The 14,982-nt window shown below is 35.8% G+C and overlaps 1 protein-coding gene across 7 annotated transcripts in view; it reads left to right on the top strand.

The window, feature by feature from the left end:
• Positions 1-14,453, top strand: part of arhgef6 (Rac/Cdc42 guanine nucleotide exchange factor 6) — a 50,723-nt gene extending 36,270 nt beyond the window's left edge. The window contains exons 17-22 of one of the 7 annotated variants that reach the window (XM_015381971.1): positions 4,154-4,174; positions 6,829-6,925; positions 9,533-9,631; positions 9,713-9,812; positions 9,952-10,006; positions 12,257-14,453. In XM_015381971.1, coding sequence (XP_015237457.1) covers positions 4,154-4,174; positions 6,829-6,925; positions 9,533-9,631; positions 9,713-9,812; positions 9,952-10,006; positions 12,257-12,379 — 495 coding nt within the window. In that variant the 3' untranslated portion in view covers positions 12,380-14,453. The remainder of the gene's footprint in view (positions 1-4,153; positions 4,175-6,828; positions 6,926-9,532; positions 9,632-9,712; positions 9,813-9,951; positions 10,007-12,256) is intronic. The other 6 variants (XM_015381966.1, XM_015381964.1, XM_015381967.1 and 3 more) reach the window with 6 other exon arrangements.
• The last annotated feature ends 529 nt before the right edge of the window (positions 14,454-14,982 follow it).

Genomic DNA, 14,982 nt, shown 5'->3' with positions numbered 1-14,982 from the left:
TTCAGAGCAGTGAGTTGACTGGTGGTTATGAATAACTTGGCTTTTGATATAAGTTGAAGCTCGACGTGTGGTCCACGTAGGCGGTGGAAGCTTTCATAAGTCAGCACTTTCAGCTAAAACTTTCAGGTATTACACATTCCTACCACACAATCAGACCCTGAACATACCGACAGACAGCCTTGTGATCCCTTATGTGTCTTCTTGAAGATGCTCCCCAACTTTTAAAAAAAATGCATATTCTTTACACTTTTCCCCCCCTTTCATTTGGAGACAAAGGAAGAGGAGTGCTTTCAGCTACTTTAGTGTTTCTATCTACTTTTCAAAGATTGTTTCCACAGTTTCCTGAATGCAAGTGTGTTCGATTTATCACTTCCCTCATCTATATCCTCTGAGTGCATCTCTAGCCCAAAAAAGTATGCAAATTATGTAACATAAAAAAAGGGGAGAAAGACTTACAAGTTTATTTTTATAAAATACACAAAACATTTGAATGTTTTATGTTTTTTTTTCTTTCTGCATTTACTGCTTTTTGATTTGTCATATATACTGCTAAGGAACTAAATAAACACATTGTTTAGATAAGGCCAGATTACTGTAGTTAGGAAGTTTGACAGAAATTTTAATGAATTATATTCATAGAAAATGTTAAGGTTCCCTCTAATTATTGTGAAATTTCAACTAATTTCTTTTCGATTTTAAAACAACATTGAAACCTTTTAAAACTATAAAAAAGAGAAATTGAACATTATAATCCACTAGAACGAAAAGATTTATTTTCTTTAAAATCACTGCAAGTTACATAGTCCTTGCTCGCTGTAACTAGAATTCTATACATCACCATGAAGTTCTCCAGAGATTAAAGGACTTGTATCATCTTTATAAGTTGTTCAAAGTCACCTGTAGGAAAATATATGACGAAACTAGAAAAGCACTTGGGGAGGGCACATTTCCTCTGACATATTGTGACTTCCATTTTAAAATCTTTCCAAAAATTCGTGGATCTAGATGGTGATCCGGATCATCACCAATATATAATAATTTGTTGCCAGCCACAATGTTTACCTTCCCTGAAAATGTCATTAAAATCTGTCCATAACTTTTTTAGTTATTTTGAAAACGGAAAAGCCAACATCGATGCAAACATATTTCCTTACACAACAGTTGAATTTTAATTTGAAATATTAGCTGTTGTTTTCCAGCCCCCATAGCATTTATCGATACTCAAATGCTGTATCTGGATACTATACAGTACCTAATTGGTGTAGTATCAATATCAAGTAATGTTGTTTGCATGTTTTTACTGTTGCTAATTTTAGATTTCTCAATTTTTAGCACAATAAAATAATACTTCAGACATCCTTAAAATGTTGTCAAATTATGTTTTATTTAGGTTATTTATTTTCCCTTCATTTGCAAAATTATTAAGGTAGCATCTGCGATTTCTGTTGAGAGAGCAGGACCCATGTTGAGATTTTTCTTTTTTTTATCCCTATGGTGAAGAAAGCGGTATCATTTGTGGAATATTTACTTTGGTGACTATGGATAATTCTAATACAGGCTGAAAAAAGTCTCAAGACTTCTTTAGGCCAAAGAACAGATTCTTACGACCTAGATATTAGCTAAAATAAAAGGAAAGTTTCTCCCATGTGCAGATCAGGTGTTACAAAAAAGTCACTTCGTCTTAACCTTGAGCCACAATCATCGCGCCCTGCCTCACATCACTCCTCCCTGATCAGAGAAATTGTTCATTTATTTACAGTGTTGAAGCATGGCTAAGGTAGCTGCCTCCTAAGGGGAGCTATTATGTAAACACTGTTTTTCACAGGCCAGGGAGGGGCTGCTGCTGAGCAAAGCTCATGATGATTACTCAGAGATGCATGAACCGAGCCAAATGCCACTTTTTGTATGAGTTCGATAAAGGAAGGAGCATTATGACACATGAGAAATATCAGAAAATGTCATTTTGCATGACTATGCCCTTTAATCAAGTTTATTGATCCCACAAACGTGTTATTTTGTTAGATTTTGCAGGGAGACATAAAGCAACTAACATGCTTCTGACAAGTGAATTTAATGTTGTACTCCTTTTTAAATTTAAGACAAAGATACCTTATTGTTTTATCATTTTTAGTGGAGAAATAAAGTAAATAAGAAACAAGAAGCTCTTAAGGCGATTGTGAAGTAAAGCCCATTCTAAAGTTTGCTCAGGGATATAAGCTTGAACCGATGCTTCATGAGGAAAACAAGGGACTGAAACATCTGAGCAGAACAGCAGGCCTATGCTTTGCTGCACGGATACAGTTGCTAATTCCAAAACAGCCTGACCAATTACTGAGTACCTCTACTTTGATCATAATTTATACATAACTTATACATTTTATATCACTTTTCCAATATTGTGGTAATCTGACATTATTTTTTGACCATAATGATCACAAACACAAAAAAGTTCCAGTGCATGTTGTGGTTTGGCCATTTTCAGGTCGCGCAGAGAGCTAAATCGCAAATGCAAAGAGGACTCTGTAAAAGCTTGCAAACTTTCTGCACAGTCATCGTTATGTTACTGCTGGTGATTTCCGGCATAACCCATCTACTGCGGAGGTCTCCTCTGTGCAGTCATTATAATCCTTGCAGGTTGCGCTAGCGCTATTGACGGTAATTTCAAACTCAGAAACCACTGACACTTGGACAACACGAAAACCCAGCTGACAGCGAACACATTCGACATGAGTGTGGGATTTATATATATGCTTGCCCCAATTCTTTCGAAGCTGAAGAAGCTTGTTGGAAGGTCACAGATCACAAGTATCAAACCCACTCCATGTTTATAAATTATATACATCACACTTAACTTTTAGGTGGTGGTAATACGCTTGAAGTGCTCTTACCGCCACACAGAAGGGAAGACATTTTAAGCCAAATCCTGGCATGCATGTGGAAGTAAATAGTTTTGCTCACAGAGGTTACAGTACAGTCCTGCTGCAATGGACTCTGGACAAGTATTCAGGTCATGAAAAAAAATGGAAACCCTGAAATGAAACCTTTACATGCCTGTGGTTAGTGCACTTCCAGGCCACCGTAGGTTAGTGCAAAAGAATAAACAAAATAAAACGGCAGTTGCCGTGAAAATAATCACAATCTTGATTTTTGGCAAGATCGTTTAGCCCTACTCCAGACATGGTCTTGTTAGATCATGTTATCTGTTGAGCGTTGGTGCATTCAATGGCAAAAGGAAGAAAAATATAATACAGATTTGTGGTCATCAAATCACATTTTCACTCTGTTCCATTAATAAACACATGGTTTAACCTCTATACTTATACCTGTTAGCATTCGTTGTGAGAATGAGAACATATTGCTTTAAATAAAATGCAGTTATGGAGACCTTTTGACCTTATTTCTTTTTCTTTAGTCATGAAAATTACACACATTAGCCTTTTGATTTTTCTCCTGTCCTTTCTTGCCCTCTTGTTCACAGCATATCGATACATCCATGAGAGATTAAGGTTTTAATTGCTTACCAATTTTTTAGAATGATTATAGAAAAATACTTTTGATATCCGTTTTTTAATAAGCAGGTTTAAGCAACTAGCCACCTGCATGCAGCTTTTTAAGAACGCACATCTGCTTTCCTTGAATGTCTTGTTCTCTCTTGGAGGAGACGAGAAAGAGACCCAGGAAACAGGAAGTCGTCGATGAGCACTAAAATAATCCGGTGCACAGATTAATTTAAAGATATGTTGTACAAGGATATTTATGGTATTCAAAAGAATTTGTTTGCAGGTGTTTATAAATCTTTTATAGTTACATAGTTTTCTTGAACATTTTTTTTTATTTTTTTGGTAAAAGTTAAAAATCACATTTTAGGCTTAAGTTTGTTAATTAACTGCATACATTTAATTAAGGTTTGGATATCTGAAATTAGTTTAAAGTAGATTCTATTACTGTGCTTACCCTCTTTTTAATGGTCTTTTTCTAAACAATTTTCCTATCACTTAAATGTTAGGTTATTCATCCTGTTCTGCAAAGAGAAAAGTTTTGATCCAGCAAGGGTGTTTGAAATGTTCTCTCTCTCATCACACCCTTCACTCATTGTAATGTTTCATGCACATTTTTTCCCCTTTTTTCTCTTTTTCCGTTCTGCCTTCTTTAGAGGATGTCTTATATCATGAAGGTAAGGTTAGATGTGTCTATGTTTCTGTGTGTGTGCTTGTGGTTCAAAATGTGGGCAGGGGAGGTGGGATGGGGGTTGCCTGTATGCGAGTATGTGCGCGTGTTGAGCTGACATGCCATTGCTCTGTTTGCTTTACTCATTCTCTTTCATTCTCATCTTGTTGGTTTCCTGTTTTCTGTTGCCCTGCGAGTTTTCTTTTCCCTCCATTCCCTCTGCGACAAGTCAGTCAGCCAGTGATACCTTTTTTTTTTTTTTCATATTTCGAAATTCTGACGCACAGGAGCAATAAAATTCCACCTGAGCAGCTACTTTTCTGGAAAGCTCAGTTGGGTTTGTCCCTCAGCGATGGATTTTTTTGGATGCAATCGAATAAGCATACTACTTATGTTGACATCATAGAATAAAGGATGCCATTTCAAGTGACATTCTAAAGAAAGGACAAAAAAGCGAGAGTTGCTTTCCGCGCATGGGTTTCTGCAGTCTTCTACACGCTATAATCATGCAAATGATTTTCCAAGCAGCCTGGAAAACTGCCTGTGAGACATATTACTCATATTTAAATTTTTTTTAATTGACATACCTGTGGATTATTTATGCACTTTTTCCTACTTTTAATGTGATCTTCATGCCTGTTCAAGGAGCACAGTATAAAATGTAAAACAAATTTACCTAAACTGCAGCAAAAGTTTCTCCAGCTATGTAACATGAAAACTCAATCAATAGAGGTGTGCACTGAGGTGATTTGTTTAGCTAGAGCCAGTGTTCTGTCAGATCAGCACACCCTGTCAGACCATCATACCCATAGTTCAGATCGCCATACGCTTCAAAAAATAACCCAAAAGTAAGTAATTAAATTTTTTTTTTTGTACAGGACTAAAGGGATACATACCTGTTGACGTAGTTTAAATTGTATTTCTCGAACAAAACAAAAGGGATAAACTAAAGGGATAAACGGGTATTGACTATGGGTATGCTGGTCTGACAGAACACCAGCCCTCATGGATGCACTAAGGAATAGTGTGTTAAACCATTAATGAACCGGTGACATCAGAGTTTATTTATTTAGGTGAAGGCTAAATTTAAACATCAAGCATTTGCTTTAGCTGCAGGCAGCAATTAGGCTTAAATAAGCACTGAAGAAGTATTCAGTGTTTTTACTAAATTACACATAAACATACTTTTAACTAAATCCTATATTTAAAACAAAAAACAAAAAGATAATTTTTTTTAAAATATCTTTAAGGTCCTATTCAAAAGCACCAAATTTTATGTAAAACATTGACGCTTTTTTTCCCCTATTTATACTCATAAAGATGAGCTTTTACTATGAATGCTTTAAAACAATAGGAGTACCATTGCTTTCATAGTTAGATTTTCTTTTTTCCAATTTGAGCTGGTTTTCAAGATTTCCAAACATTGTGTAATGCCTGCAGGATGACTGCATGGGGCAAATTACTAATAACAAAAGAAATTCCATGAGTTATTGTTTTCACTACTCAAGTGCTGACATAAGCATGTCACACAATGACTTCACTGTTTTTTGTTTGTTTTTTTCTGTGAATTTATTCATCCCACATCTGGTTTTTGATGTTTCACAGAGGAAACGTTTTTTTTTTTTTTTTTTGTGAATGATATAAAATATATGAAAACACAGGAGGAAGAGTTAACCCTTATATTCATTAAACCATATCTCTGTGGTTCGATATGTAAAAGATAAAAAAAAAAGTTTAAATGTTAAGGCTTTATTTCAAAGGCTTTGCAGCGATACTAGAGATAAAATACTTAGTTGGTAGTTAGATGAGTTTTACATCGCTTTATATGTTGTCAACAGCGGAGATATTTTTGAATAAATATTGTTAGACATACAGCATATGACCTTTAGTACATGTAATTAAATCCTTTTAAAGCTACAGTGTGTAATAATTACAGGGATATACAGTCAGAAATGTAATATATTATACATAACTATGTTATTTATCATCATCTACGAGCTCAGCCTCTTAACCTTAATATTTGCGTTGCCTTAGAATTCGTTATTTATAATTACATAGGAGCGGGTCTCGCAGCCATGGAGGCAGACATCTTTGCGCTACGGCAGCGCAGAGCCAACAAACTAGCGATTGCGAGATCGCCAAAACCTCACAACGATGTAGAAAAAATAACGGGTATATTTATTATCTTAAGTCTACATGAAATCTATACCCTACACAGACTAATGAAATACTATCTGTAAAATTATCTATGTAAACAAACCTCATCACTTGAGAAGGTAGGTGATGCGGACGTCATGGAAGACATTTTGTCCCGTAACGCTCGCCGTACTGTTGGGGGGGAGAAGCGGTGGGGGGGAGATGTTCATGTTGCTGCAGTCTGCAGTCTGACCACTAGATGTCGCTAAAAGTTACACACTGTAGCTTTAAGCAGAGTGTATTTCTACTCGGAGACGTTTTCCTGCCAGTTTGGTCTTGGTTAACTCATGCTTGCTGCCCTGTTTGTTGATGGTCCTTTTGTTTCTTCACTGTGTGTACATTCGGGATGCACATCCCCATAAGCTTGCAATCTGTTTGGACTGGAGCCTCATGTTTCAGCTCTGTGTAGATCTGAGATGTTTGTGTTTACAGAGATTCATTGAGTTTGTTATTGTGCTCCTACAGGACTCCAGTAAAAGCCCACGACCAATGAAAAAGTTCCTGCCCGGCAACAGGAAGAAAGAACGCAAGCCCTCTGATGACGAGTTTCAGATAAGGAAAAGTAAGAGTTTCACTCTAATGGATGTTATTTTACCAGTTCAACCCGAACAGGAACCTTTCTTCAACTAAATTTCCAAATATAACGTTCTTTAACTAAAGAGGCCCTTTATTTTATTTATTATTTAATGACAGTAATGTTATACATCAGTTTTATTAACATACTATGTGCAGCATTTGCAACATGGGCTTATATTTACTTCCAGCTTTCTCCTGTTCTCTGTGTTTCATTAATTGAATTTTAGAATATCTCACTTCTCTAAGACACTGGTATGATTTACAGATTTCCATGTTTTAGTGGTAAAAAAATTTAAATTATCCATGAATTCTTATAGAATATTTCCACATTAAGGCAACGTCTTTAATTGCAGACACTTTTAAAGAACTATTAGGTTGTTATACCTCCTGATCCTGATTAGAAATCCTCAATTACATAGATTTAAACATCATTGCTGTCATCTAAGCTTTACTCTTTCTATATTAGTTTTATAGAGCAAAGTAGAAGCAATGTTTGAATAACCTTGTTGTATAATTATTTATGGAGGACCTAGAGAGGCACTGAAAAATAAAACCAGCCATTTAAATGATGCATTTTCAAAAGCATTTTCTAACTGCACATTTTAAAGTGAATTATCAAAGAGGAATAGTAAATTATATGTGTTGATCCATTATTAAGTAGTGTAGCTTGAAAATGTATTTTCAAACTCTATTCCTAAATGGAGATTTAAAAATTAAAATTCATCACACATTTAAAAGTATCAATGATTTTTCCATTTTCTTTGTCAACCGACATTTTCAAATCCTTCCTTAAATTGTTAAATGAATCAAAGTTGTTCCTGAGATGCAACCAGCTCCCTCATTGGTCATTTTTTTTTAACCAAGCATGGCGAGCTAATCAATGAGAGTCTTACTGCTTTTCTGTTTGTTTATGGACCAGAAGGGCCACAGAAAAGGTCAATTGGAGCAGGTAAAGAAAAACAAAATACAATTTCAGTAAGGATGAAAATGCAAGTTGAAAAAGAAAATAGAAATTGATAAGGAATAACTTTTTTAAATGTGTTATATGGGATGGTATTTATAATCAGATTTATGAATTTTGTTTTGTAAATTTCCATTTACAAATAGGATTTGAAAATATATTTTCTAAATTCCAGTACTTAATGATGGATTAACAAATACAATTTATCATTCTTCTTTAATTGTTCAATTTAAAATATGTAATTAGAAAATACTATTTAATTTGGATTTCAGATTGCATGATTTAAATGTTTGGTTTTCTTTTTCAGTGGCTCTCTAAATCCTCCTTACTTCTTAGTCTTTACTTAAAGTTACAAATGTTCATGATGATGGTTCACTTTTTTTAAGCAAAGCTGAATTTTTAATAAAAAAAAAAAAAAAAAAAACAACCTCTCAGTAGATTGGGATATTTTAAGAGGTTATCTATATTTTTGAGAGGAAGAACCACAAACTATTGAGATTTATGGTGATAAATTATTTACACCACTATCATAATAAATCGCTCCCTAGTTTGTGCAAATCTAAGATCTCAATTGGAATTTGGCTTTTCATTTAGAAAGGTTGTGGCAAAAAATGGCAATAAGTATTTTTTGGGGGGGGGAAGAAAAATCCTATTGATCAGTGATGAAATCACCAAAGTGCCAAATAACAGCCATTGATTAATAAATGTAAATGCAAATACAAAGAGCTGATGTTGTGCTTAAAAGCTAAGCATCATGATTTCAAAACCGGCATTGAGGGACCAGTGATTAGAAAGCATTTTATTTGATAAGAGGCTGATATAAACTAGTCCTGAAACAATTAATTGGATTAATTGTGATTAATCAATTGTTGAAATAATCGTCAACTAATTTAGTATTCAATTTGGTCGTTAAATGGAGAGTAGAGACTCTAAAACGTGTCTTTAGCTGACGGAGCAACTCACCAATTATGTGAAAATTGTAAAAAAATAAATAAAAATACGTAAACATTTAGCATTAAGATCAAAATCTCTTTCGTCTGTCAATCTGCTCTATTCAGAACTCCTCAAGTGGAAAAGTTTAAGTTTTGGTTTATTTTGGTTTAATATTTGTAAAATGTCTTCTTTAAGAACTTTTGGCTATCCTACTATTATTAGGATAATCAAAAAAATAATCGACAGATTAATCGATTTGCAAAATAATCGTTAGTTGCGGCCCGAATAAAAACCACCATGCTACGATTTTATGTTTGATATAGATTTTTGGCTGGACAATCTCAATAAAAAAAAAATAAAAATTTTTTTCAAATTGCTTGGGCAGATGATTTTTGGTGACATCACATTTACCTTTCTCACAAAAATATTTTAATATTTGGGGAAAACTGCACAGCCTTAATATATGTAATAACATTTTTAAATCAATTTAAATTTTTATGCATCTTTCCGTTGGTTGAAAACATGTTGATCATGATGTTTGATTGTCTAAACAGCACAAACACAATTTATACATGCTAAGGTAGCATTTATAGTTTGTTCATACTGTAGATGAGGGAAATGCACCTTGCTTATCAAAATCTTATTATATTCCAAACAAAACAAAAGGTATAGTGCCATTCTTTGAATTAAAACCCATAGGCTCCTTGATAGGCACAGCTGCCCTGGAGGAGGACGCTCAGATACTTCGGGTGATTGAGGCTTATTGCACAGGAGCCAGCCTTCATCAGACCACCACAGGTGTGTGGATTACACAGAGATAAATTAAAATGTTTTATATTAAGCAAAAGCTCACCTGTTTTTCCGTGTATACGTGTGCAGCTGTGCGGAAAGAGTGTATCCCCCAGGTCCTACTTCCTGAAGAAGAGAAGATCATTGTGGAAGAAATTAAAAGCAACGGACAGACGGTGACAGAGGAAAAGTATGTCGTTGCTTTCATCAATGAAAGCCTATCCTATTTTAGCATTTTCTTACAATAAAAGAAGCAGACTGCAGAACTCTATAAATTACTGCTTGCATTTTGTTATGCGATATCAATCTTTTCATATTTGAACTTGCAGGAGCCTGGTTGATGCAGTTTATGCTTTAAAGGATGAGGTTCATGAGTTGAAAAAGGTAAGCTGGAAGCATTGGTTTAACAACCTGAATCAGCAATTAAGCAGTGGTTGCAAACATTTCTTAACCTATTTAAAGGTATAGTGGAGGATGTACTTTTTTTTTTTGGGTGGATAATCTCAATAAGTGGTCCTGCTAAATATCAATCATCCTGGTAATATGTTTATGTAAGGCCGTCCTACGTGGTCGTCCCCAGTTAGCTATCTTTTTTGTGAATGCGCACTTTCAGGCGTTTGTGTGGTGAGCTACGGTTTCAGCCAGTCATTGAAGCTCAACTTTATCACCACGGGTCTTTAAAAATGGCCGAGGGTCATATGATAAATGTGTCTACGAAGTGTATTAGAAGAAGAGAAAGGCCTCACAAGAGATAAAAAAAGACCAGAGTGTTTTTGGGAGATTCTTTCACGGGATGGCGTACACTGAAGTCGCAGGTGATGCCTCGGTTGCGAAGTTTCTACTCGACAGTTTCCAAATCGTATGCCAAATTTGTCGAGTTTCTACTCAACAAGTTTGGCATACGATTTGGAAAAATCCATCTCACATCACTGCTAGTAAAAGTTATCTACCTCTATATTGTAACTTTCAAGGGAAGATGCGTTTATTTATCTTGTCATTTGCATTGTTTCTAGTTATACAGTTGCCATAGATCCTTATTTACCCTGCAAACATGTCCAAATTTCCACTGCAGCTCACACACATACAAGCATGTCATGATTTTTTTTTTTTTATGTACCAGTAGGGAAACCTTTGATATATAAATATGGGTGAGATGAGCAATGTTGAATTCCACTTGTTTAGAAACTCTTTTTTTCCCCCCCCGTTCTGGTGGGCAAATGAAGATAATCAACTTCAGTGTCTTTATTTTTGTCCTAAAGACAATTCTACCATTTTGTGCACTATCAATCCATCCGAGCTAGAGTCTTATCATTGTGTCTCCTCACCTCCTCAATGAGAAATGGATTTTTAATAGGTGTTTCCCCTCGGGAGCAGGTATATAGTTGTGCGTGAGCATTTTTTTTTTTAAAGTGGAAAGGGCGGGTCTTTTCAAGAATTTGCAAAAATCCTCCACTATACCTTTAACAGTTGAAGTGCGTCTGAAGTAAATTACATATTGCAAAAAATGTAGATATATAAATTAAAATCTCCTTTAAACGACAAAACTACCGCCTTTAATGTGTAATTACTTAATGATTAACTGTTTAAGGATTCAGTATCATAACTTTTTTTGTCAATTTTTATCCTGCAGTTAGCATTGCCCCATTCTGACTAAGCTATTAGTTGACAGGTTAGATGCTTACTGATGTAAATTCTCAGCAGAATCCATTGGATAACATGTGACCCATTGCTCAGAAAGTTGAGTTAGACGTGAGAAGTACGTAACGGCGAGGCTTAGATTGAAGTTCTTCATTGATTCCATCATCATAGGAATCTTTTTTTCCAAAGCCAATGGGTTCCTTTCCAAGTCGCCTGTTTTCATCAGTTGAAATGCCTCTTCTTGTAAAATGTTTTTAGTATCCCATCGTTCCTACTTGTTGATATTTCAAAAGAAGGAAATAGGAAACATAGTGAGATCGTCTCTCCATCATTTTGACTTAAGATCAGCTTTTACCACCAGCTTCTTGGTAGAGGAGCTAATGTTTTGACAGTCCAAACAGCTGGTGGTTAGAGTCAGATCTGACTTTGATCTCTAAATTGATCATGAAACAGCTCTGTGGAAACCCCCCACTGTGAAGACAACAGGATGTTGGTCTAACACATTCCTGTCTGATCTGTGCTGCTTAGACTATTCTTTAATATTTCAATGTCCAGTTGTCTCCTCAGATGTGCTCTTAAATGCAGTGCAGGCAGACCCGACAACCCCAAAAGGCAAAGACGGGGCCCTTTTCCCTTTGGGGTCGTCGGACCCTACTCCACTGCCGTGCCTTAGGTTGATTCTTTCTGATCTGTCATGACAGTTAGATTGGATTTAGTTGGTTGAAAAATACATGCCACACTTTTTGATTTCCAATAAAATCTTAAACATGTATCATCTTCCTTCAACTGCACACTTGTGCAGCAGCACTTTGTGTTGATCTGTCATATAAAGCTCATTGACATGACTTCATGATTTTATTATAAAGTTTAAAAATGGAAACGCGTCATAGAGGGTATCTATAGGACACTGTAATTGATGAATGGAATAATTGCAATTTCTCTAAGCAGTAGAAAACCATTAGTGACCCCGTTCTTCTGATCCTTCATGTTTTACAGGAGAATAAGTGGATGAAGCAGTTTCTGGAGGAGGAGCAGAAGTCTCGTAAAGAGCTGGAAAAGTTAGTGAGAAAGCTGAGTAAGCAGAAGAACGACTGTGGCTGGGAGGACAGCAACCATTGAAACAGCCAACCGTCCTCACACCACAGCTCCTTGTTCACAGGAGTAGACTTTTTGCGTGTTTATTTTTGTATGCCTGTCTTCCGTCTTCACATTTCAGTCAAAGTAAGTCAGACGTTACAGACGATACTTCGAGTTTCTTTCGCCTCCATCCTGGTGCACCGTTTGACAATGTGATGGAATCCGATCCGTCTTCCTGATCCAGCTGTATCAGCCTTGTTGCTCCTGCACAGCTCGGCTAATCCTCCGTGTTTCAAGCAATCTTCAGCATATGGACTGCAGGATCCATCCAGCTCATGGAGCGATTTCGGAAGAAGAGAGAAAAAAAAAGGAAATCTTTTGCTGTCTTTGAAATAGAAAAGGAGTTAAAAGCCATCGAGTCGCCCCATTTTCTTCCCTGAGCTTCTTAAAAAAAGGACTGACAACGTTCTCCTCTAATCATGACTTTGTCACTGTTATATTTTATCACCATAGGGCTTCCTTGTTAAGAAGTATCGACAAGTTTTTCATGAAAATACAGGATTTTTAACATTGCAAAGATTCACGTAGTTTATGTCTATGGGATTTATACAAAGATTTTAATAAAAGCCAGACTCATTTAAGCCTCCAAACGCAGCTATATACTGTTTATTTAAAAAGTGCATGGATGTACAGTTTTTCTACATTATGAATTCTGCATCAGAAATGCGATAATCGCTATATATTCAGACATATATATATATATATAATCCAAAGCATTGCATCTGCATAATAAAATAGGAAAGACTCAACTGTACTATCTGTTATTATTACAATTGACAAAGAGGTAACCCCTCATTAAAGCATAAAGAAGAATCGTTTTAACATTAAATACATAACCTTTCTTTGTTTGAGGTTTTTAAATATACTCTATATTTATTGCTAACCCAATAATTTAAAATATGATGGAAGCCTTATTTTTTACAAAGAAAACCCTGACGTGTTTGTGTTGCTAAAGAGGAAATAGCAAATAAGTAGTTATGTTTGCATTGAGAATTTAAAAGATTTCTGTCTGGGAACAGAGGAAGTAAACAGATGTTTGTATGGAATATTGTTAACATTTCCAAGTGCCTCCCGAATGGGTCTGAAAACCAAAAGAGTTGAAGACCGACTGGGACTAAATACATGAAATATATTCAAAGTGTCAAGCTTAGAGTTATAATGTTGTGTATATTGGGTTTAAAAAAAAAAAAAACAAAAAAAAAACAGCGCTTATCTTTCTATTTAAGGTCGTGGCCTCTTTCTGAGGACGGGCCGCGGTACATTTCCTCATGGGGGGACGAGCGTGTGAACTGGCTACACCGTTCTGTGGTGTCGCTGTGCTGCACAGAACTGAGTGAATGTAACTATAATGCAAAAAGTGACTGCTTTACCGAGAGACGTCTGCATTAAAACCAGCAGTGATCGTTCAGATTCAAAACAACCCGCAACACTGAGGACTGAATTCATTTACTACCCCACCCCCAAAATAACGCTCCAGGCCGCCATTACTGTTTGGTATTTTATTTAGCTTTATTTAATTGATTGTCTTGGCTAAAAAAAAAAAAAAAAAAAAGAAAAAGCTGAGGTTAATATTTGTTCTCATGCAAATAATCAAAACTGTTGAATTTGTCTGCTGCTGCGTGGGAGGCGGTGGTTTTTGTTCTTTTTTTGTTGTTTTAGTTTTCTTTTTTGTTGTTGCATACACCTCTTTACAGAAACTTTGCAGCACTTTGTAGCGTTTGTCAGTTTGACGCTCTCTGGTCTGCAGAGGTGTAAATTTGAAGCTGAAGAACATCTGAGCTCACCAGCTAGATCTTTAACTGTGGGACACTTTCATCGGTGACGTTGCAGTGATGCACCCCCACCCCTCTCTAAATAAAAACAGTTATTAAAAAAAGCCGACTGTTTCCATTAAGCACCACACACTGTAATTCAAATTTCTCAATAGCTTCTGTAAGCACTTAAAGGTGTATTTCCACACCACTGATTTTTTTTTTTTTTTTTTTTTTTTTAAAGCTTGTTCTATGCAAAGATTGTTGCAAGTATTTTATCCTTTTATTTTCTCAACATTCTGTACTGTATGTTTGGTTTGATTGTTCTTTTAATAAAAGTTTAATATAACAAGTGGAGTTTGGATTGAAAGTCAGTTTAAACCATGAATAAGTAATGGAAATCCATAAATGGTAGGCAGGCTGGCTTTTCCGCGCGACATTCATCATATGTGCAAGGCAGGAATTTGTAGGTTGTTCAGCCTTCCTATCAAGAAAACCTTTACACGATGGAAGGAGTGACTAGAGATGCAACAGATACTGTAAGAGTGGGTTTCCTCTGCACCTGCACGCCTCTATGGAGATTCACACTTTCCGAGCCGTGGTAATCCATTTAAAAAGCACGTTTTACGTGCCAACTTTGACCCACAGTTTAGAGTGTTTCAGTACTGCTTTTAATTTTAAACCTTGTTTTACTCCCTACCTTGGCTTCCTACTTGGAGGAAATGCTTTAATTAGCAGGAGATTAGTCATCATTTAACATGACGAAACAAAGTGAAACTAATTTTAAACACCTAAAGCCTCTTAAAAAAACTGGTATGAGTTAAAAGGCTATTT

The sequence above is a fragment of the Cyprinodon variegatus genome, unplaced genomic scaffold, assembly GCF_000732505.1.
Source record: "Cyprinodon variegatus isolate N-32 unplaced genomic scaffold, C_variegatus-1.0 Scaffold245, whole genome shotgun sequence".
NCBI lineage: Eukaryota > Metazoa > Chordata > Actinopteri > Cyprinodontiformes > Cyprinodontidae > Cyprinodon > Cyprinodon variegatus.
The sequence above is the reverse complement of the archived record's forward strand: the minus strand, read 5'-3'. Positions and strand labels throughout refer to the sequence as shown.